This window comes from Ambystoma mexicanum, chromosome 10 (genome assembly GCF_040938575.1).
Source record: "Ambystoma mexicanum isolate Mex_15411 chromosome 10, UKY_AmexF1_1, whole genome shotgun sequence".
Classification (NCBI taxonomy): domain Eukaryota; kingdom Metazoa; phylum Chordata; class Amphibia; order Caudata; family Ambystomatidae; genus Ambystoma; species Ambystoma mexicanum.
The window spans coordinates 96,995,189-97,019,645 of NC_090932.1; the positions used below are offsets into that span (position 1 = coordinate 96,995,189).

A 24,457-nucleotide genomic window follows, 5' to 3' on the forward strand; every position below is an offset into this window, starting at 1 on the left:
CACTCCCTCCATGAAGGCTTTAATAACTGGAACCTTCCACTCTGACACCTTATGTTGGGACATAGTGTAGGCGGATAGTGCAGCTAGGTGAACTTTAATGGAATTAAAGACTAAACCTAAGTCAAGTAAGTGAGTCAGGTATAAAACAATATGTGTGGAAGAGCAGTCAACAGGGTTGATGTGCTTTGAGTTGCACCAGATGACAAACCGTTTCCACTTATTGGAGTAGCAGTAACGAGTGTTCGGTTTCCTTGCCTCCCTGAGAATGTCCATGCATCTGAAGGAGCCGCAGATGTCCAAATTCTATGACCTCAGGAGCCAGGCTGCCAAGTTCAGGGTCTGCGGGCATGGGTGCAGCGTCAGGCCCCTGTCCTGCAACAACATGTTGTAAGGGCATGGAAGTTTCACTGGAGGAGATAGCAACATCTCCATTAGATGAGCGAACCAGGGTTGGCGGGCCCACATGGGGGCCACCAGTATCATTGTAACTGGTTCCTGGTGCATCTCGCGCACTATCTTGTTGAGAAGGGGAGTCGGGGGGAAAAGCGTAGACACATTTCCCTGACCATGTTATCCAGAGTGTGTTTCCTTTGGAGCAGTTCTGGGGATACCTGGAGGTGTTATCTTGGCAATGGGCGTACTCCAGAGTTGCGAACAAGTTGATCTCTGGGAAACCCCATTCTGCGAAAACGTTGGAAACGATGTCTCTGTGTAATCGCCACTCGTACTCTGTGGGTGGAAGGAAGTCTCTGCTGAGTCCGTCTGCCAGAAGATCGAGTTCCCCTGGAGCATGTTGTGATAATAGTAACATGTGTTTGAGAGCCCACTTCCAGATGTTTTGTGACAGCTTGGACAGTCCTGGAGAGTGAGTGCCCCCCCGCTTCTTCAGGTAGTACATGGCCGTGGTGCTGTCCATGAGGATTAGCACAGTCTTTCCTTGTAGATGTGTTTGGAAGGCCTTTAGTGCTTTAAACACCGCTAACAATTCCAGCAGGTTTATATGGTTGGATGCCACACTTGAAGTCCAAACTCTGTGCGCAGTCTGAAGGGACAGGTGAGGCCCCCATCCTGTGAGGGATGCGTCTGTGGTTAGAGTGGCTCCACTGCGGGGGTGGTGAAGGATTTCCCCTTCACGAGGTTCTCCCTCGACCACCACCGCGGCGAGAGAACCAGGGCTTGCGAGACAACCATTAGATCGTCCCATTGTCCGCTAGCCTCACACCACTGGCTGTTGAGCCACTCTTGCATTGGGCGTATGCGTAGGCACGCGTGAGGCACCACGTAAATACATGACGCCATCATACCTAGCAACCGCATGGCCTTGCGTATTGTCACCTCTCGACCGGCTACATACTGAGGGATCTGAAACAGCATGTTTTGAACCCTCTCGTTGGAGGGGAATACAAGGCCGCCCCTTGTTCGAATTAGAGCCCCTAGGAATTGCTTGACCTGGCTGGGGACTAGACTGGACTTTGTCTCGTTGATGGAGAAGCCCAGGTGGAACAAGAGGTCTATAGTCTTTTGGGTATTTGAGAAGCATGTTTCGTAAGAATCCCCTGTTATGAGCCAGTCCTCGAGGTAAGTATAAACCGGAATGGACAACCTGTGCAGATGTGCTGCTGCCACTGCCAGTACCTTCGTGAATAACCTTGGCGCCGAGGCTATGCCGAAGGGTAGTACTTTGAACTGATATTGTTTGCCTTCTATCATGAACCTCAGGTATTCCCTGTGTGTTGGCAACATTGAAATATGAAAGTATGCATCTTTCATATCCAGTGTTGCCATGTAATCCTCCTGTGTGAGCATATGGATTACTTCCTGCAAAGTCACCATGCAAAACTTTTGAGATTTTACAAATGTGTCCGCTGCTCGCAGATCTAAAACAGGGCGCATGGTTAATCCTTTTTGGGTACAAGGAAGTACACCGAATAAATACCCTCCTTTACCTGTGACAGAGGCACGAACTCTATGGCTCTGTTTTCCAGCAGCGATTCTACTTCCTGAAGAAGGATGCGAAGATCTGATGTGAGACCGGCTGAACTTGATACAGTAACCGTGGGCTATTGTTGACAGTACACAACGGTCTGTGGTAATCCCCTCCCATGCCTGGAGAAAAGATGTTAACCGGCCCATGACCGGGGAGGCATGGGAGGCGACCGAATCTTCGGGTCATTTAGCAACGGCAGCCGGGGAGCATCTAGGAGTAGGGCCCCAACCCCTTCCTTTGCCACAACGCTGGCCTCTCAGGGGATACGGCGTGTTGTAACCACTGGTTCCTTGAGGGGAGGACCAGTTGCTGCCTGAGGCATACTGCTGCTGAGGGAAACGTCCACCAAAAAGGCGCCTGTTGCCAGATCAGCGCCTGTTGGGGGAGTTTGTGATCTGGTCAAGGGTCTTCAGGGTGTCATGCTCCTTTTTCGCTGTTTCCAGGGCGTCATCAACCGCCTTTCCAAACAAGTTAAATCCTCCATGGGCTTGTTAATGAGGGACGCCCGAGTCTCTGGCTTGAATCCCGAATTCCTAAGCCATGCATGCGTTTTGAAGAGTACACCCTGGACTAAGGAACGGCCAGCCGTTTCCGCAGCATCCAAAGTAGTTTTAATGATGCTCTGGTTCACTTGAGTGCCCTCGGTAATTGTGGCCAAGAGACAGGTGGGAAGAGGCTCAGGAACCTCCTGTAGGCCTTCACACAATAAGGCCCACTGAGCATCAGCATAACTAGCCAACAGGGTGGTATTGTTGGCAATACGCGTAGCGAAAGCCACCAAGGCCGTAACCCTCTTTCTGAGTGCATAGAGCCTCTTCCCCTCCTTATCAGGAAGTGCTTCGCCGGTGGTCAGAGGAACCCTCGCCCTCTTCCTCGTGGTGGTCACCACCAGAGAGTCTGGGATGGAATGACCTCTAATATATAGAGGATCCGAGGGGGAAGGGCTAAAGAGCTTCTCAATCTGTGGGTGAACACCCCTGACTAATGCTGGTGTAGACAAAGAGGGAGCGAGGCGCCTTTTGATGGAGGCGAGGAGAGGAATGGCCTGGCTAGCCGGTGGCTTTTCCTTGATTTTCTCCACAAAATCAACCTAAGGGACAGTCTCCCCCGTATCGATATGAAAGTGTGATGCCGCTTTGCGTAGCATGGCATTAAATGTGAACTGATCGTCCACAGGCGAAGGCTCCCTAACAGGAGTAGTCTGTGGAGAGGCCAAATCCAAAGCATAAGTATCAGGTGATGCCCCAGGGGACTGCCATGGCTGTGGGTCACATGTCGGGGTCTACCCCAAAGCCCCCTAAAGGATCATGCAGGTCTTCAGGATCCATGAATTGATCATAGTCCTGAGTGTCAAAATGAAGGTCATCTTCAGTGAGGTCATATGTGTACAGTTCCTCTTCCTGGGGGTCAAAAAGTCTTGGAACCTTGGCTTGAGAGTCATGAGGGCTTTTATCCCTTGGCTTTTTAGGTGTAGTCTGCTCAGAAAGGGAAACAAACATATCTAACCTGTTTATACAGGTCTCAAATCTCTCCCTGGTCCAATGGGAAGACTCAGAACAGTCTAGGGGCGGCAAGGCTTGTTCATCTGCCTCCAGGTGTCGAGATTTCTTCCACAAAGTGGAGGAAATCCCCCTGCCGCCCTCTGAGAAGCCGTCCCGTGGGCCGGACGGTGGAGGAGTGCCTCTGAGTCTCTCCTTCGACCTAGGGGAGGGTTCCGGCTCTCATGTCGCACCTTCGCTAGGTCTCAGCATCTTCTTGACTTTTTCCGCAGGCCTTGATGAATCTTTCGCCAGCCGTTTGAGCGTCGTTGGAGACGATCCTCGCGATGCTCTCGGCGACCATCTTCCCAGACGGGAGCTGATTGTGCTGAGCTGTTATCGGCGGAGCCGGAACCCTGCCGTCGGCAGACACCTTCTTGCGATGCGCCTTGATGGATGATACTCTAGGGGTAGCGTCCTTTGTGTTCAACGGCCCGGTGGGATGCAGCTGCGGGGAGGGCTGCCGACCCTTATGGTCAGCAGGGACAGCCGGCTGTGTCGGCGTACCCGTTGGCACAGAGGCCTCCTTCGACTTAGTCGAGGAATGGCTGGGGTTTGTGTGCTTTGTGACGTGTAATTGTCTGTCAGCGTCACAGGGTGTACATCCCCCAAAGCAGGGCCAGAGCCGTGCCTGTCGGGGCCGGGGACAGACGCCACAGAGCGAGAGCGCTCCGTCGAGTGGTCAACCACCTCCGCTACGGCGGTCGAGTCGTCACTATCACCCTCGTTGCATTCAGCGGCCGCGGGCGAGGAATCAGCCTTTGACATCCCGTAGGCTGCCCACCTTTTGACCCTGCACTCCTTCAGAGTTTTAGGACGAAGGAGCTTGCAGGACGCACAACCAGCCTCATCGTGCTCGAGGGGCAAGCAGCGGTTACACCGCCTGCGCTTGTCCTTCCATGGGAATTTGCCTTTACAAATGGGGCAAAATCTAAATGGAGTCCTCTCCATAGCTGAGGAAGTAACAAGTGACAACGACCCGAAAGGAATGGGGGAAGAAAGGGAAAGGCATTCTTAGTATGAGACAGAAATGTCCACCCCGACCCCACTATCCCTACTGTGTAGGCCGGCGAAGGCTGGGCCACGTGGTCGGCAGCGCCGATAAGATCACTGTCCGTCGAAGGTCTGGTCTCGGTGGAGATGTGGAATGGCCGTCGAAAGAGGACTGGAGGTGATCTTATTTAACAACAATTATACAAATTGACCAAGGGTCAAGGGGACAATGGCAATCACACTTCACGAGCTCTGCTTAAGCGACCAGTATTCTGGGCGGAAAAAAACAATGAGGGACCTCGGCGCGTGAGGGATTTTGGGTACAATACATGTCACTATGCAGACGTCCCCTTTCGACTCTCGAAAGACGAGATGCAATACTCTGCGGTGACCACTGGATGTCGGACTATATGCACAACATGTGATTCTAAGCAGATTAACAAACATCAGAAATCTATATTATGGCAGTTATTAGTAAGTTACGTTTTGCCATGTAGCTACTTTCTGGTTGAAGTTGACATAAGAAAAAAAGGGAAATTTCAAAGGGGAGTGGCAATATTTCTATTCTAGACTCCAGAACCAACACCGTTGGGCTGGGGGTTGGAGAGAAATGTGAAGGACCAATCAAAGGTGCAACAATTCTTGCAGGGCACTACCCAACAATGAAATCTTGATGGTGTCATCACTTCATCACTGGTATATAAAGTGGATGGACTAAGAGAAGGGGAGAATTGCTAAAAATCACCAACAGAAGGAGTTGCTAAAAAGATTACCAAGAGACAGTTGCCCAAAATTACCAAAGGAGATTTGCTGAAGTTTAAATCTGGGTGGAAATATTGCTGGGGAGACTAGAAAGCAGAGGCTAGGATTCTTCACTGGAGCTAGAGAGAGAGAAGTGCTGTGGGATTCAATTGACTGAAGTGCTAGCTAGAATCCTGTTTTCCCCCTACAAGCGAAGATGTTCAATCTTTGAGTTCCAAGCTCAGAGATTTCCAAAAAGGAGTAGATTTGTCCAACAAAAGGTCAGCGGTGGGTGCGGTATGATTTAATTAACCCATTCCCATTAACCCATTGGTGGGCTCTTTTCCATTAGTGTGTGGGGGAACTGCGTAGATCCTTAGCCTATTTGACTGAATATTAATTGAATGAGCACCCCATGGTAATTTTTGTAAACATTTGAAATAAAAGCTCATTCCCAATGTACGCTGAAAACTATAGCCTGTTATGTAATTGGATAGTCCTATTTGTCCTGTTAACCCGGACTTAGGGGTGCCCTTGTCCCTAAACTAGAAAAATCCCTAAACTGCCAACTTCCCCAACACAGGCCTTTAAGTGGGGAGGGAAGGGGGGGAGGTTGGGGCACCTGAAAATCCAAAATCATCCCCGTGTTTCTGTCCAACTTCCCCCAACACAGGCCTTTAAATAACGGGGGCTAAAAACAAACTTATGAACTGTCCCTACTCCCTAAACCTCGCCTCTGAACAGACATGCAATTGATGCTTGGGTCTGTGAGGATAAGTGCTTGCAAAAGTGAGACCTCATGCATCCAACACTGTAAACAAAACTGCTAGCCTTTTTAAGAGCGCAGGAAAATCGAAATTGCACAGCACTGCATATGTAAATTGATTTTGTTCATTAACCAGTGTGGGTTCTTCCTTGAATTGAAATCTGTATAAAGTATTGTGATTTGAGTTTTTCCAACCAACAGGTGTGATTTATGTAAATAGAATTATAAATGTAAGCCACAGAGAGCGCAGTTTTAGTGCAATCTCCATTTCCAGCAATTCAAATAAATATAAATGTATTTTCTGTACACCAGCCTGGTTCTTGGCTCATTGGTGGTACAGTGGGATGGGGGGATTCAAGGGGCATGATCTGAATCTGAAATAGGGCTGTACAAAGAATCCACTAAACAGTTTGTGTGACACCTTGATCGGGGAGGGAAGGAAGTCCCTGTGTTGAGGTTAGCCTCTCAATAAACCTACAGTCTTTCGAAGGACTTCATCCTCACAGCGCTTCGAGGCCATAGTGGCAGCAGGCACTATACAAATACCACCTAATATAACTTAACTGATTGCAGGCAGTAAAGAGACTGTGGAAGTGGACTTTGTGGCCATAAAATCCCTATGGCGGGAAAGAGGAGAGAAAATAGCTAAGCACACTTGCCCACTTATTCCTATTTTCTGAGTGACCACCCCTGGTTACTCAGGATTGCTTGGGACACTTACTTCTGATGCTGGTCCCGTCAATGGAGGTCCAGGGGTTGTAGGTGTTGTGGCTGAAGTTGGCGTCAGGATTGGGTAAGGAAATGTAGCAGTTTGGAACTCCGGTAGGATAACACCAGCAGACTTCAAGCTGAATGGCCAAAGAACTTTAGGACAGCAGTCACCACAGGACCAACAATGTGAAACTTCTAGGACAGGGCAGAGAAGAGTAGGAACAAATACGAGTCCTGAGCTTCAGCTCCGGATAGCGACTGATGCAGCATAGATGCCACAGTAGAGGATGGCCAGCCCATAGGAGGGTCCGGGGACACTTACGACAGCTTCTGACAGCAGGCCTATTGTGCAGGAATTAAGACTGGTTATTCCCACTAGTCTAAGAATCAGAAGCAACAACAAGGGGCTTCTAGGATCAATGGAAAAGTTGCAGGCCTTTACAGAGATGGCTTTGGCAAAGTTGGTTGTCCTCAGCAGTAGTCTTCCACATTTTCAGCATGGGCTCCCTTTCCTCATGTGTCGTGGCTCCAGATGATGGTCTGAGGAGAGGCAGCTGGGCTCCTCCTCTTATCCTAAATTTGGGCTGTAGGGTGGTGGGTGGGTTGCCTGAGCCTATTAACTGCAAGGATGTGCACTATTCAAACAGGTCAGGCTGCCCTATCTTGGACAGCATCAAAACTCACATCTGCACAGCAACAGACATGCTCTGGCCTGTGTTTCGATTTCCCACCACAGTCCCAACCCTATTATCCACCAGGTCGCTCACACAAAGCACTTACTCAGAAAATTCAAGTCGGATCCTGTGTTAGTTTATAACATATATTGTAGTTTGTGGAACTGAGGGAGCAGGAATGTAGTCAGAACAAGAGGCAGGGCTTAACCTGCATGGCACTGCCATTTTGCACATATGGTACTTGAATTAGCATTCGCACCTGGGGAAGAGCCATTAGCCATTCAGGTGGCTAGAACAGCGGGCGAGAATATACATTCTTCCCCGGGTGATTTCTTTGATTTTTTTTAATGTGGGCAGGCAACAGGGAAACTCTCCCTCCCAACCCCCTCCCCTCCCCTCCTCCCAACAGACCTGCAGCACTGGAATTTTGAGCTCTGGTCCCCGCGCTCCTTCGATCCCATTTTTTCAATTATCCCACCGCCCCCTTTCTGGAGATTGGCTAGCCAAGCCGCATGATTCTCCAGAGGGTGGTGAGAGTGGGGGGTGGGGCATTCTCCCCCGAGGCAGGTGGGGGGCATTCGCACCCGTGAAAAGCCCTGGGGTGTGAATGGCTTTCACCCTTTGGCGGGTGGGCGGATATAGACGGTTACCACCCCTGTCCAACCCACCATTAAAGGGGGTGAAAGTAATAATATGCACCATGAAAAAGTACAAAATACTATTCACTGCTACTGTCCTATGCACATACATTTTTTTGACTAGCAACAAAACAAATACATTAAAAACAACAAAGGAATAACAAAAGGGAGGACTCCCACCAACAGGTAACCATAAGGGTTCAGCAAGGCCACCAAATAAGCTGAGAAAGTAAACTAAAAGAAAAATGGTTCACTTACTTTCAAAGTCAGTGCAGGGTTCAAGGCATAGCAAAATAGCTTGCAAAAAGAAAAACCTTTTTCTTAACACTATGCAATATACCGATAATTATATATTTCACTGAGACCCAGCGATACACCACATTTTTATTTGTTTATTTTTTAATTGCCATTTGTAAGAAAAAACATTCTGCATAGTTTCACAGCGTATGTCATGCAGCATCATTTCTTGCATTTGCTTTTAAACTAACAACAAACAGGTGAATAACAACAAACGTTAACTGTCTTCATTCGTCTGAACTAGTTCTTGAGTATTCCTATTCGCAGGGTGACGTGGTTCGGGTCCTTCATTATTTTTCTCAGGGGTAGTGGTTCGGGTAGTACCTTCGTCAGTTTTAACATGTAAAACCTGTGACTCATGGTTCGTGCAATTCAGGGGGGCATATCATCTGACGGCAGAAGCATATCGCTTATTAGGGTTTTCCATGCCTCAAATGTGGCGCTGACCTCTCCCTCAGTCCCAGTGATACCTGCGCCCCATGCTGCAGTTTCCGTAGCTGCCCAGTAGCGATACACCTAATGACCAAGGTTTGGTTCTCCCCTGGCAGGGGCACAATACTCCAAATCTACTGATATAGTAAGACTTCTGGTAGTGATGGGTGCAGTACAAATGCTCAGTAACAGTAAATAGTATAAGACAAGGGAATTCCCAATAGCACTCTCAGCTTCCCCAATATATCCCCAGCAACTAGCTGAAGATGGTCACTGAGCCCCTGCAACCACTCATCAAATACATACTTGATAACCCATCCTGGCTTTTACACTCCTGCGCACATCCTTAAAATCAGGCTTGAAATCCACTATCTCCTAGGTATATCAGATACATTCTGCTATAGCTGCTGTTGCATAAAGGTTCTTGGAACAAAGAATATTGGTATTAAATTAAAACAGGTACCCTACAGGCACAGACACCGTTGTTAAACCATCAAGTCCCCTTTATATGTTTAATCTCTGGAGGTACACTGGCAGAGATGATAAAGAAAGTAAATGAGGTGTGTGTTGTAGGGGGGCCAGTAGCAAAGGGGACAAATAAATGACAGTGTCTGGGGACATAACAATAAAGAGTAGGGGAGGGAAGGTGTGGGATGTTGTGGCGCAAGGGGAAAAAGGGCAGCAGAAAATGCATAAGATGCAGTGAACTTTGATAAGCATGGTGGGCAGGAAGCAAACAGTAGAGAGGCAGAAGAGTGTTCTCAGGGATGGGAAGGGGGGAGGAAGGTGGAATTAGGGGAGGAAGGTGGAATTGGTGGAGAAACCGTGAATCTCCTCCAGAGTTCATTGATTATTTTTTTTTAAGGAAGGGGAAATGCAGGGAACAGTATTATCAAGCAATTAAAAAGGATGCAAACATAACATTTGTAACGTGCAATTACTGGTATTAAATAAGGGAAAAAGTCACTAATGCATGGACAAAATAATTATATGGAACTGGCCCCCCTGGGTGTGAAAATGACCAATAACTCGTTAGAAAAATGTGACGGTGAAACAGCATCTCACAAACTCAATGCACTCAAAAAAGGGTTTAAAGATCATTTACTTTCTTAAACTTTCTAAAACATGGAAGTTGTTTAAAAGAAGCAGAGCGGTTGTATCAATAACTACTAGTGTACAATTAGAGGGCTATGAGTCAGTTGTATTTAAATTGTCTTTTATCAACAAATCACAAACATCACTGTTTATGAAGTTCCATCAAGTGAAAAACATCTCCAAGAAATCTACTTAAAAAGAAAATAGACAAGAGGAATATTAAAGCAACAGGGAAATGGAACCGGTCTTGATTTGCCCAAAGAAGCAAGCATGAGCCTCATGAAAGTGCAAACACACCAGGTGATATGGTTGAGGTTGTGGCGTGCAACTCCCGACATCCGAGTAGTATGCACGAGTCGGTTTAAGTGCTCCAGGTTCCGTTGAAAGTCATTCAGAACTCACTGCCATGTGACTCTCAAAGAGCGATGATCCCAGTGCAGAAGGACATGAAAGCCCTTAAACATGGTGCACTCTGATCAGGAAATTGAACATTGTGATGAGCTTCGAACACAAGTATAAGTCACTCTGAACTACGAACACATAATTAAGCAGATCGCTCGGGAATTCATCGGTATACAGCCTTTGCATCAGAGAAACTTTACATGAAGAGTATTTCAGGAGTCACTTGGGACAGTGGCCCGGACTAATGGTTTTAGATCCAGAGCACATAAAAAGAAAGGCAACCTATGAACATTTAATGGCTGACCAGGGTGAGCCTATCCTACCAGTCAAAAGACCTATGGTACCATCAAGTAGCTTGGTTCATTGATGCACATCACACGTTATTTCCCCGAGTTGTGTTCTGCTTACCTTAGGACATGTGATTTCAGTCTGCTGAATGAGAATCAAGGCTGAGGCAATCAGTGCACCTTGGCGTACGTAATTAACAGGATCATTGGTCATCGGTTCCAACAAGTTGATTGCTTCCTAAAAACAAACATTTGCAATGAAACCACAGATCTTGACACTTATAAGAAATCTAGAAACATATGCAGACAGCATAAAAACAGTCAGACCTTCGAGAAACCATAGATTGAGTTGTTATTCTGCCCACGTTTTGACCTCACATAAGAACCCTTAGAATCCAGTTAGGGTGTTTTACAAAAGTCCACCATTGGTAGGACTTGTGAAAACTCTCACTTGGGACAAAGGGCTCCAACTCTTAGTACAGACATGAACCACCCAAGTATGTTGGCAACAATGGCTAAGCAGCCAGGCTTATTTTAGGAGGGAGAAGGGGCGAAGGTAGAACAAAAAACGTATATACACAGGGCAAAGAAACACTGAAACACTAAAGTTATTTAAAAGTAATTGTTTATTTTATATAAACACAGTAAGGTAAGTACTTCTTCAGAACGGTAAGTTCTATAACACACAACCAGTAACCTCAAAAAATCAATGCATTATTCAGTCAGTAAACCACTTTGTAATACTTTTAGAATGGCAGTATGTAATTTAAAAAGTAAAACATTTGTAATAACTTTTAGAATACCTGTTTCAAGTACAATAAATGAAACAAAACTAACACAAGGTAAGTACATACTTAGCAATACTTTAACAGAGGCCTAACACTTTAGATGTCCATCCCTAACTAGTCATGAGTGTCTCAGAGTCAGTTGGGAGGGTAAAACAGGTAGGCATAGCTGTAGAACGTTCAAAGTTCCAGAGGAAGTCTTCTGTAGCAAGTAATCTTTGTTGGAAAAAGGGTCAGCAACTGGGCAAAGGTTTATGGAAAAACTCCCAAACACACTTATCAGCAGATCAGAAACACAGGAGCAGCAAAACCACTCTAGGTTAAGTTCTACCAGGAGTCTCACAGTACCTTATGAGTGAAGGAGAAGTTGCAGCACAAAGCTTCCACGATGCAGCAGCAGACCCGGTCATCGGATTCTTGGTCAGGCAGACTGAATAACAGACACTGGAGTGGATCTTGCAGCAGCAGTCGAGGGAAGAGGCTTCAGACAAAGAATTTTACGCAGCTCTGTGGTTTTGGTGCGTTTTGGGAAGCACCAGTGAAGAACTATTAGCGCCTGGTCGATCCGCCTCGCATTCTCAGTCCTGCACTCTGGTGAGGCGACTTCAAGGACTGTAATCTTGTCCCTGGAGGTCTGGAAGGAGTGCAAAGTTTTGGGGCTTTTTTGATCTTCGGAAGACTATGCAGTGGCCGCAGGCCCCAGGTTATGGGCAGTTTGCAGCCTGTGAATGTCACAGATTGTCATGCGATGGCTCGACATGCAGGTCGCCCCAAGAGTGATTGGTAACAGTCTAAAAGAGAGAGTAATTCTCGTAACACTTGGAAAAGGGGTCGGACAGCAGTGATTACTCGGAAGGCATCTCCAGTCGTCTGGAAGTGGCTGTGGACATCTTCTCTTCATCCTCGTCGATTCTTCTGTTCCAGGGGTCAGCTTGTCTTCAACCTCAGGATCCATAGCTTTTATGCAAGAACCCAGCCAATCAGCACCCAGGCATCATTCAAATTGTGTGGTGGCTGTCCTTTTAGGACAGCCAGGCTCTCAGTTGGAACTGGTTCCAGGCAGAAACACCAGAAAACAAACAGCAGAGGTTGAGTCCTCCCCCCGTTTCCTGTCCTCACAGACACGCTGAAGCCCTAACGGGCTTCACAAACGATTCCCGCCGAAGACAAAAGTCAAACCAGGACCTCCCCCACCCAGGACGGCAGAAGGACCAAGAAGTGACAAGCAAAAAAGAAAAGGCTACAAAAAGAATGCAGTTACCAATTTGGGTCAATGGTGACCGTTCAGTGTGTTAATGCGGCTGTGAGTACAGACTGGGAGACGAAATTGCACAGAAGTAGGTAGAATAAAACCAGTGCCACCAGCCATTCAGGTTAGCTTGTCACTGTAACCAAAACATTACAGGAGCAGTTTGAAAGGCGATACTATGTAGCCCTCATCACTCCTCAAAGTGGGGTATGCTGATCTCACAATATAAAAGAGGAAGGATAGAAGAACAAGTTACTTACCCCTGGTAACGTTTTTTTCGACTGGACGTTCCTCCCACGTATTCATTTTATGATATATCCATATCCAGTTTCAGCTGCTTTGGAAAAAGATTTCAGCAAGGGGCGCTGCTCGTCTATGCCGGTCGAGGGCCTCTGTTCCGATATCGATGTCACCACTGGTACATAGAGCGCAAGCGATCATTAGCTTCAGTTCTGTTTTGATGCGTTCCCTCAATATCATATGGTATTACCCTGTATGAGAAAGTATTCTGCCTTGAAAGAACGTAAAGTGTAACAGAAATTCTACTGTCGGGTAGGTTGGGAGGGGTGATGAGGAATACCTGGGAGGAACATCCAATCGAAAGAACATTACCAGGGGTAAGTAACTTGTTCTTCGAATGGATTGTGTCATCCCACATATTCCTGATCTTTTGATAGACTCACAAAGCAGCGTTATGTTTTTGAGGAGGGATTAAGAATTTAGGAGTTCCTTAGGGGTTTGTATGAACGGTATCTAACACCATCTTCCCAAACCCTCCTTCCTGGCCTGACGAAGAGTCCAGACAATAATGCTTTGTAAAAGTATGAACGTAGGACCATGTGGCCGTTGCACAAATATCTTGGGACTCCTCTGTGTAAAGCAGGGGATGTAGCCATGCCCCTGTTCGAATGAGCCCTCATGAACATCTTTTCCAGCTGCTCTTTAACACTCAAAAATGCCTAAAATAATCCACCTAGACAAGGTTTGCTTTGTCACTGCCATCCCCAAATTATGGCCTGTATAACCAATGAACAGTTGATCATCCTGTCGCAATTTCGACATTCTAGAAATATGAAAAGGAAGTGCTCGCTTTGGGTCAAGCCTGTGCAATCTCTCCTCCTTTGCAGGATGTGGGGGTGGATGAAAAGAAGGTAGTACCATTTTCTGTGTTAAAACGAAAATTAGACACAGTTGTGAGCAAAACTGTGGGTTTAACTTTAAGGACCAGTAAGGACAATTGTATAAGGAGGCTTGCAAGACAAGGCTTGAAGTCCACCCAGCCTACAGGCTGATGTAAGAGCAACTAAAATAATGGCTTTGAAGGTGAAACCTTAAAAGGACAAGAATGAATTGGTTCGAAGGGAGTAAACACATGAGAAATTTTAGAGCCAGATTAAGGTCACAAACAGGAACCTAAAAAGGATCAGATTGAACACATTCGTCAGTCGCTTCAGAAATTGTATCACTAGTTTCATTTTGAAGCAAGATACCTCTTCAGGGCGAGCGTTTCAAAATTGACAGCACTGCCAGATAACCTTTTATTGTGTAAACCTCAAGCCCCAGATTTGCCAGATGTAACAAGAATAAAACCATAAGCGTACTGCACATAAAAGGATCTACATTCTTGTCCCTGCACCAACTGCAGAACTTGTTTCACTGGCAGCGGTACAAGGATTTTGTTGCTGGCCTTCTGGCCGAAAGCAAAATCTCCATACCGAAATCAGGGAGGTCCTTAATCCTTATAGCTCAACCTCTCAGAAACCATGCTTGAAGGTTGAGTATCTTGACCTCTGGATGGAGAACCAGACCATCCTCTCGCAAGAGAAGGTCCTCTCTTTGCGGAAGACGTATTAGAGGGCAGAAGGACATGTCCACAAGGTCCGGGTACCACGTTCTCCTAGCCCAATCTGGAGCAATTAGGATCATGGATTTACCAAACTTTCTCAACCTCCTGATCACGAGTAATAACGGGGACTGGTGGAAACAAGTATAGGAGTGGAAACTCCCAGTCCACTTTGAACATGTCTTCTAGAACTCCTTTTAGGGGAAATTCCCTGGAGCAGTACAGCTTGCACATCTGGTTGGAACTAGTCACGAACGGCGCCACTTGAGGGGTTCCCTAAAGGGCAAAGATCTCTTGAAGGACTTACTGGGCTAGTACCCACTCGTGGGGGACTGTGCTCTGCCTGCGCAGAGCGTCCCCCGCAGTGTTCTCCTCTCCGGATAGGTGAACTGCCGATAGGGAGATTCCCTTTTGAATTGCCCAGAACCAGAGCTGCATGGCTTCTCTGCATAGTTGTAGTGACCATACACCACCTATCTTGTTGAGGTAGTGCATGGCCACTGTGTTGATTGACATTATCGGGACATTCTTTCCCTGTACAGAGGACAGAAAGGCCTTCAGCGCTAGTCTGATTGCCCTCAGCTCCAAAGGATTGATATGTAGTTTGGACTCTGATGGAGACCAACAACCGCTGATTGTCAGATCGTTGGCATGTGCTTCCCATGCCGTGAGTGAGGTGTCCAGTAACTACTGTCATCTCCGGCCATGGTTGCCAAAACGGTTCTCCCTTCAGAATGTTGTCCTCGCAGGCCCACGACATAAGATTCTGTGCTACTCTGCTTGGAACCTGAAGAAGGTCCGAGATCCTACCTGAGAATTGGGACCATCGAGTCCTGAGAGCTCACTGGAGAGACCTCATTCTCAGGCAAGCCTCTGGCACGCCTCTGGCAACAGAAAAATGCAGACTGTCATGAGGTCAAGCAACTTCAAAAAATCAAAGGCCAGGACACACAGGGCACTCTGGAATGCAGAATGTGTTGAGCCCTCAACTCGGGTGGCGAGGCTTTTCCCCAGGTACACATCCAGGACTGCTCCGATGAATTGGAGCCTTTGGGATGGTATCATGTGGGACTTCTTGTAATTGAGGGAGAAGCCCAGTCTGTGGAGAGAGTGTCAGGCTACACCAAGATGTTCCAGGGCCTGATCGGGTGATGGAGCCTGATTGGCCAATCGTCGAGGTAGGTGAAGACGTGAAGCCCCCCTCTCACGAGACTCACTGCTACCACCGCCATCAACTTGGTAAAAACCCTCCAGCGGAGGTCAGTCCAAAGGCAGAACCTGAAACTAATGAGAACCACCATCGCCGAACCACAGGTACCTTCTGTGTTTGTGATGGATTGTCACATGAAAGTAAGTATCCTTAAGGTCCAATGATACCATCCAGTCCTGAAGCTGGATGGCCTGAAGGATCTGAGAAAGGGTAACCATATTGAACCATGTTGAACTTGTCCTTCCTGAGGAACTTGTTCAAGTCTAAGTCCAAAATGGGTGTCAATCCCCTGTCCTCCTCAGAGATTAGAGTACCACCCTTGTTACTTTCCACTACAGGTACTGGATCTATAGCACCTTTCTCCAGCAAGGTCAAAATTTCATGCACAAGGAGTAGATCTGGAATTTTGAAAGAGTTGTTCGCAGGTGGATGAACCTGTGGCCTTTTTAGAAAGGGAAGGCAGTAACCCAGGGCTACTGTTTCCAATGCCCATGCATCCAAAGAAATACCCTGACATTCTTGCAGATGCTGAGAGAGTCTGCCTCCCACCGGGGCTTTGTGGACCAAGGGCTCAGAGAGGTTTTGAGGCTAATGATGCAGCGGCCTCGTCCACCACGGGGGAATCTTCTCTTATTCATTTGACTTGCCAGTCCTCTCGCTCCTCCCGCTGAGGAATACATTTTTTTTTTTAAACAACCTGCCCCTCCATGCTGTTCCACTGGGGCGAGTTTGCGGTTGTCTGATTGCAGCACCAATGGGTTTGGCTGACGCTTTGGCGGTCTGCAGCTTCTCTAGACTCTCGTCAGCCTTGCTGCCAAATAAGTGCGCGCCGTCAAAGGGCATGTTAATAAGTCCCGATTGCACATCGGAAGAAAACCCAGTCTTTCTTAACCACACAAATCTGTGCATCACTGTGCTAGCCGCCATTGCTCTGCTAATAATGTCCGCAGAGTTGAGAGCAGTTTGAAGGGACTCTCACATAGCCTCCTTCCCATCCTTAATAATGTTAAAAAATCTCTCGTTCTTCCCCTTCGGGAATATGATCAGCTGCAATTGCAATACAGTCCCATAGGGTAAATGTGAACCTAGCAAGTGCGCATGTGGCGGTCGCTGACTTCAGGGCCAAACGAGAAGACTTCTTGGCATAACGTTGGTCATCCCTGTTTGGGTGAATCATTGGGCAGGCAGTTTGCTTTGAAGTTCATGTGGCAGCCTGTACCACCACTTGAGTTGGGATGTTTCGACAGATAGTAAGGATCGCTACTAGAGGTCATGTATTTACTTGTTCATATTTTATTTACCGCTGAAATTAACTCTCTGGTGTATCCCAGTTTGCACTGCCTGCCTTTAGCAAGGCTATATGGAAGGGAAGAATAGGATCCTCCTGGGGTCCTTTGTCCAAAATGTCTGTCAGGTCATCCTGCTCATAAGGTGTGCAGGCCTGCCCCACATCCACAAATTCAATGACTTTGGCCATTAATTGTATATATCACCCCTCTGCGTGATCTGAGGGGTCTGGTCTGCCAAATTCAATCTCTGGGGAAGTGTCAACCCCGCTTGCTGTCTAATGTCTCATACAGGTCCTTCATTCGTGACTCTGATATTAGAGCCTCTGTGACGCTTTGTGTTCCATACGCCAAACCAAAAGGTCGATTTTCAATATCTTAAGGCTCATTATCCTCATATAGTGCCATAGGTGACTTGAAAAAGTCCTGTCTTGGTAGTGGAGTGAAAGACTCTTTACACTTTGCAACCTCCTTTGACAATTTCGGCATTTTTGTCGACGATGGCGTCCAGGTTTTTGGTGCCGTCGAAGATTTACCCGGTAGGGATGTCGATTTTGGATTCAAAGGAGCAAGTTCTCGACTCGAAAGGACCTTTCAAGGTTCTCAAGGAGTTTCATCATGGACACCTGGGCTCGAGCCACACATGGTTTGTCCTTTGCCTGGCCAGGTATTTCCTTGATAGGAGTATGGCTCCTACTCTTCTGTTTCGAGGGGGCCTGGCTGCATTCTCGAATACTTGGAGCATTTTTTGTCTGAATCTCTCCCATTCACCCAGTAAATCTGATTTCGTAGGGCAAGTTAACCGTTCCGAGGAGAAACTCAATGAAGAGGACGGCGAGCTGTGACGCCTTTTCTTCATTCGTTGTGGAAATTAAGATGAGTGGTGAAATCCACTCCTAGATCGAAATCTTTTAGCTTTCTTCTGGCGAGCAGTCACCTCACGACTCTTCAGAGAATCGCTTTGTCGACGAAGTTGAAGGGGATTTATGTGTCCTACCTGCAGCTAACTTCCCTTTACATTCTTTCAGGGCTTTTGTTGTCATCGAAAGGCAGGATCCACACTCCGATGTCTTATGATTGGATCCCAAACACCACAGAAACAACCGATGGGGGTCAGTAAGGGACCTCTTCACCCCCAGTCGTGCCCTTTTTTTAACCCTGATCTTGGAGTCGACGATGCCAACGAAGATGCCATAGTTTACTTGATATGTTTCTGGAATTAACCGAAGCTTGCCGATCTTCCGAAGCAATAGCTTTTGTGCAAAAACATAACTGAAGCTAGCGGTCGCTGTGTGTGCTATATGTATCCATGGTGACATCGGGCAGAGGCCCTCGAGGAATATCGAGTTGAACAGCATCAATGCGCAGCGTCCGCTGTTGTAATTATTTTCGGAAGCAGCTAAACCTGGATATGGATATATCAAAAGATGAGCAATATGTGGCAGGACACAATCCATTCAAACAATCCTCCTGTAACAATCCTAAAAAGGGAAGCCCAAAGGGCTCCCAGCAACACTGCACAGAGTGGTGTGTGATGCAAAAGCCAAAAGACAGATGCCATGAACTTGGAGGAAAGTATAACTTCAAGAAAAAGACATAAGAAGAAAAACAAAGTATCCCAAGAGGACTCCAATCTCTAACTGAATCCAACTGAAAACGGTGGCACTGTCCCATGTGTCTAGGCGCACACACTCCGTTATGTGACAGACCACAGGATATACAACATGTTGGGGGGGGCGGTCCAGCTAGCTCAACGGGTAGTAGTGTCTGTTAATGATTTCTAGAATCTGGTATGGTGGACAGATTTTAGGAGGCCACCCTAATTATAGTGAGCAGGGAACACAGAGGTTTGCCAAACCCCAAACAAGATACGTGAGTGAGCAGCGGAGGCTTATTCTCAGGAGAGTGAGAGTGGGCTCAGGGGCCCTCAATTAGCCCACACAGTATGACAATTCAATTTATACAGTAAATACAAAAGTTATTTATTATAGGCTTTCTGAAAACATTGAAAAGGGAAACTAATCTGATGCAAATATATACATTCATCATAGGTTCATAAATAAATAAAATAAATCATTCAGCAAAGCAGCTAAGGAACAATTTACTTACCTGTAACTGTTGTTCTCCAGCATGGGTCTGGCATGGATTCACATGCTCATGAATATTCCCCGTCGTCAGGCTGGGAATCATGGGTAAAGAAAAAATCAGTATCAGTTTCGTTTCTGATCTGTCTTTCCTAGTAGTAACCAATCACTGATCTCTGCGTCATACTGACCACAGCCAATGACTGCCCTCTACCTAAGCCCCGCCTCTGGCAGCCGTCTTCAGATTTGGTAGCACGTGAAGTGGCAGTATGACCAAGTGAAGAGCCGCAGAGGGGTAGGCGGGAGGGTTCGCATGTGAATCCATGCCAGACCCATGCTGGAGAACAACAGTTACAGGTAAGTAACTTGTTCCTTCTCCAACATGGGGTCTGGCATGGATTCACATGCTCATGAATATAAGATTAAATAGCAGTACACACATGCACAACCACGGGGGGTGGTAAAAGGCTCAACATTAAGCAATACAAAAAACTCAACATTAAGCATCTCTTACCTCCTCACCAGGCTCACCTTAAGCGAACTGGTTGCGCAGCACTGCTTGGCCGACCCTGGACTCCTCCCTGGAATCCCGATCGACTCAGTAGAATCTCGTGAAGGTGTGCGTCGACCTCCACGTGACAGTGCATGATGCAGCCGGAGAGCCATCTGGAAATAGAAGACTTCGAGAGAGCCTTCCCTTGATTCACAGGTCCAAAGTTCACGAACAGCTGTGATGTCCTCTGGAAACTCTTTGTCGGGTCCACGTAGAACTTCAGCGCTCTAGCCACATCCAGCGAGTGCAAAGTCCTCTCGGCCGGCGACGAAGGAGACGGGAAGAAAACAGGTAACACCAAGGGTTCGTTAAGATGGAAGTCCGACGGCACCTTGGGCATAAAGGACGGGTGCGTCCTAAGCACCACCCTCGAGGCATGGAAAGTCAAGTACGGTGCTTTGCAGGATAGGGCCTGGATCTCTCCCACTCGTCGTGCGGAGGTAATGGCCACCAGGAACGTAGTCTTCCACGACACAAACTTCATAGGTGCGGAGTGCATCGGCTCGAATGGGGGCCCCATGAGCCTGGTCAGCACCACGTTAAGTTCCCACGCCGGGCCGGGGCCTTCACCGGCGGGAACGACCGTAACAGTCCTTTCATAAACTCTTTTACCAGTCGATGGGACCACAGGGACGTCCGTCCTGTGGTTCTGGTACATCTGGAGATCGCTGCCAGATTAATCTTAATGGAGGCATGGGCTAGCCCAGCCTTTGCCAGCGATAGCCGGTACGGCAGCACTTGAGGGGGTTGATCTTCTGTGCTCGGCACCAGATAGAGAACCTCTTCCACTTATGACCGTAGCATTTGAGAGTTGAGGACGCCCTGGCCTTTGCAAGAACCTCTCTGTAATCAGCCGGTATATCGTAGCTTCCAAACTCTAGCGCTGCAGGAGCCAAGCCTGCAGGTTCAGCGACGCCGGGTCGTGGTGGAAGATGGCGCCTCCTTCTCTGGAGAGAAGGTCCGCGTCCGCCGACAGCTTGATGGGAGGGGACGCTGACAAGTCCAGAAGGTCTGGGAACCAGATCTGCCTCGGCCACGCCGGTGCGACGAGGATCATCCTGCACCGGGACCTCTTGAGCTGGCTGATGAGTCGAAGCAGCAACGGCAACGGAGGGAACGCATACAGGTATAGGCCGTCCCAGGGGAACGAGAACGTATCGCCCATGCTTCTCGGCTGGGGAAACCTGCTGGCGAACCTCTTGCACTTCGAGTTCGTCGCTGTTGCAAACAGGTCGATTTGGGGTTTGCCCCATCGTCGGAAGAGTTGATCCACCTGATCCTTGCGCAGTTCCCACTCGTGACACGCGCGCAGCTCCCTGCTGAGCGAGTCGCCGATGGTGTTGCTTTCTCCTGCCAGGTGGAAGGGAACCAGGAACATCCCCTGGGCGACCGCCCAGTGCCACAGATCCTGTGCCTCCTTGAATAGGGCTGGGGATCTGGTGCCTCCCTGCTTCCGTATGTAAAACATTGTTGTGGTGGTGTCCGTGAAGATCCGCACCACCTTGCCCTTGAGTGACGGGAGGAACGATTTGAGACCCCAGAACACGGCTCGGAGTTCCAGGACGTTGATGTGCAGGAGCCTCTCCTCCGGGAGCCAGAGGTATCTTGCGTGGAGATCTGTGGTGTGGGTGCCCCAACCTTCCAGGGAGGCGTCCGTTGAGACGAGGAGCGTGCCGCCTGGCGGTAGGACAACGAGCCACCGCTGGATCCCTTGGAGGCACCCTGTCTGCCTCCGGAGCTCCGAAAGGCCCGTCGTTGCTGAAGGGCTCCTAGGGCGCGGGCCGTCTCTGTGTCCGTTTTTATGGCTTGGAGGGACTCGTCCACCGCCTTCCCGAACAAGTTGCTGCCGTCGAACGGCATGTCCAACACCCTGGTCTGGACGTCAACCGACAGGTCCTCCTCCCAGATGTCATCGATTAGGGGCACCGCGATGACCGTCTTCCTCTTGGCCTCCCGGCGCTGAGAGAGGAAACCTTCCTTTTTCTGCTCCTCCGGGCAGAGCTGGAACAATTCGGACGCGCTGGTGATCATGGCGTGGAATGAGCCAATCTCGTCGGGCGGCGAGGCCCGTGCGACGGGAGACCCGTTCCGTCGCCCTCAGAACCCGTCGTCGAGCCCAACGCAACGTCATCTCCCAACTCGTGGGAGGATGAGGAGGGAACTGTAGGCCTTACGGGGGCGAGCGGAGGAGAGGGTTGGGTCCTCCGTCGTTTGTTCTGAGGACTTCCCGACGGGCCAGGTTGCGGGTCCTCCGGCCTGGGCCGTGGGAATCTCGTCCTTATCTCAGAGCATAAGGACTGGATGGCAGACAAAATGGCCACCGAGCCATCCTGAGGCCTATGATCCGGCTGCGCCGGAAGGGAAGGCCGCTCTTCCTCACCATCGTCGTCTTCCTCGGTTATCTCCCGAGGATCTTCCTGACGGGATCGAACCTTCTCGAATTGGACTTCGAGGTTCCTCACGGCCTCGGTCAGTTCCTCCTCCGAGGCTGACTCCGAGCTCGAGGAGGTCACGGTGCCCCCCCTCGCTTCTTCCATCATGGCGGCCACGACGATGGGCTGAAAAGAGGATTCCCTCCTTGGCAGCAGGGAAACTCTAGTCCCGGAGGCAGTCTCCGCTGGCGGTGTCTCTGCCGGCTAGGCAAGAGTCGCTGCGATAGCCTCGATAGAGGCCTTCGCCTGCTGGGTAGGGGCCTTCACCACCTTAAGTGCGTCCCGGGCCTTCTCCTTCGGGGGAGGGGCGACGCCTCGCTCCCCCTCTTCCGAGATCGGACGGGGCTTCTCCCGAAGCTTACCCGGGGTCTTGGACTTTCTCTTCCCCGAACCGGAGCGTTGGCTCGTGGTTGACGGTGCCGGGGAAGGTGCGCCCTGCCTGGCGACCGAAGAGCCCGACCTTTCGGCGCTCCCGGAGCCAGCGGACTCCCGGCGCTTGGCCTGGTGTTGGGCCCCCGTCGCTGGGGCGCCCGCACAGGACTTAGAAGCCCGCTCTGACCCTTTCTTCTTCTCACCCGTCAAGCCCTTCTCCAACCAGCTTGCGAGACAGGATCGACGGTCCCTCATGGTCCGCTCCAACAAGTTCTCGCAGAACTGGCAGTCCTTCTCTACATGAGTCTTGTCCCCATGAAGACAGTAGAGGCATTGCAAATGTTCGTCTTCCTTAAACACATTCTGCAGCCCGCATCCAGGGCAGCTGTGAAACAGCTTGGGTCCGGGCGACGAACTTGCATCCTGGGCCATCTCGAAGTAGGCCGCGAATCTTCTGGAATCCTCCAAGAAGTTGATTCGACGAAATCTTCACCCTTGAGGGGCGTAGGAAAATCCCGCAACGTGTAGCCGTTAACGGGAGTAGAAACGGTGGAGCTTGAGGCTCGATTAACCGAAAAAAATGTGAAAAATCACCTGAAAAAGCACGAAACACGCAGTAAAAGATCGAGAGCTAAGCACAAGGACTCCCAACACTTGAACGTGCGGTAAAAATCTGAAGATGGCTGCCAGAGGCGGGGCTTAGGTAGAGGGCAGTCATTGGCTGTGGTCAGTATGACGCAGAGATCAGTGATTGGTTACTACTAGGAAAGACAGATCAGAAACAAAACTGATACTGATTTTTTCTTTACCGAGGATTCCCAGCCTGATGACAGGGAATATTCATGAGCATGTGAATCCATGCCAGACCCCATGCTGGAGAAGTAGATAGATGCAATACATGATGGAACCATATCACAAGTCAATAACCTAACTAAAGAAGTCCAAACCCTAAGACGACTGGGGCTTAGTGCCCAAAAGATGCCCTCTCTGCAGGTAAGTTGTAATTTACCTAAGTTGGTGATAGTTCAAAAAGTTCAACAATTTTACTAACGGTAAGTAAATGCTTTTCTATATTTCAGGATACTCTACACAGGTTCGACAACTAAAAGTTGAGTGGAATGGGATGTAGGAGACAAAGACTTATTCTCAATGTTATCCTATCGAGGACCGGGGGTGGGGGGCCACAGACACAGTGTTTCCTTACCCCCTAACTCCGATTTTCCCCAGAAGATTTTATGGATCGCCAGGCAACCGTTGATTCCGGTGAGCGGTGTTGGCGAGAGTTTTCATTTCTGTGGCAATTCCCTTTAACCTTAGAGACCCCAGCTCATTTGCTGGACTCGGGGCTTTTTAATGTTTTACTCCTGAGTGAGAGGGACTTTTTCCCCACTCCCTCATGTGTTTTTCTGGCTAGGATTTGTGGTTTCTTACTCTTTAATGGAGTTTGGTAAACTCCATAGGCATCTGCTTTTGCATGGTGACACAGAGCACCTTTTGTGCAGTGCCACTGAGAAGTCCCTTCGGTTCTCAATGTTTAAATACATTTTCTTGGGCGAACTACTGTTCCCAAGAATAGTAAGATGACTTTTGTCTGACCTTTTCCTTTGCGAGTCCAGCACACACCACCCCATGTGGAGTGCTGGCGGGGTGGGAGGGCGTTTTGGGCTGGGGGGTAACATAGTAACTCTTTATCCCACTTCTCATGTAACATTCTGTTACACTAACTTGAATGGCTGGTGGCAGTGGTTTCTATTTTACTACCTTTGTGCCATGTATCTGCAGGCTGATTCATCAGCTGCAGTACAGCACCCAACGGTGACCATATTCCCAAAATGGCCCCGGTCTTCATTTTTCGTCATTTCTTGTTTGTTAGTTTTTCTGGGCTTTTACTGTTCGAATCAGGTTTGAGCCCTTTGTGCATTTTGCCTTTGGTGGGCTTCAGCCCTGAAGCCTGCCCAGGCTCCAGTGTGTCTGGAAAGGCAGGAAGTGAGAGAGGGCCCCGAAACGTCCCTGTCCTTTGCCTCTAGGTGGGCCTCAGTGAAAGCAGTTCTGATTGGCTGGCTGTCCGGGAGGACAGACACC

General features: G+C 48.7%; 1 protein-coding gene across 1 annotated transcript in view; it reads right to left on the reverse strand.

The window, feature by feature from the left end:
- PSMD1 (proteasome 26S subunit, non-ATPase 1) overlaps positions 1-24,457 on the reverse strand; it is a 1,063,364-nt gene that overhangs the window by 348,657 nt on the left and 690,250 nt on the right. The window contains exon 18 of the mRNA XM_069617568.1: positions 10,683-10,799. Within this exon, the coding sequence (XP_069473669.1) occupies positions 10,683-10,799 (117 nt within the window). The remainder of the gene's footprint in view (positions 1-10,682; positions 10,800-24,457) is intronic.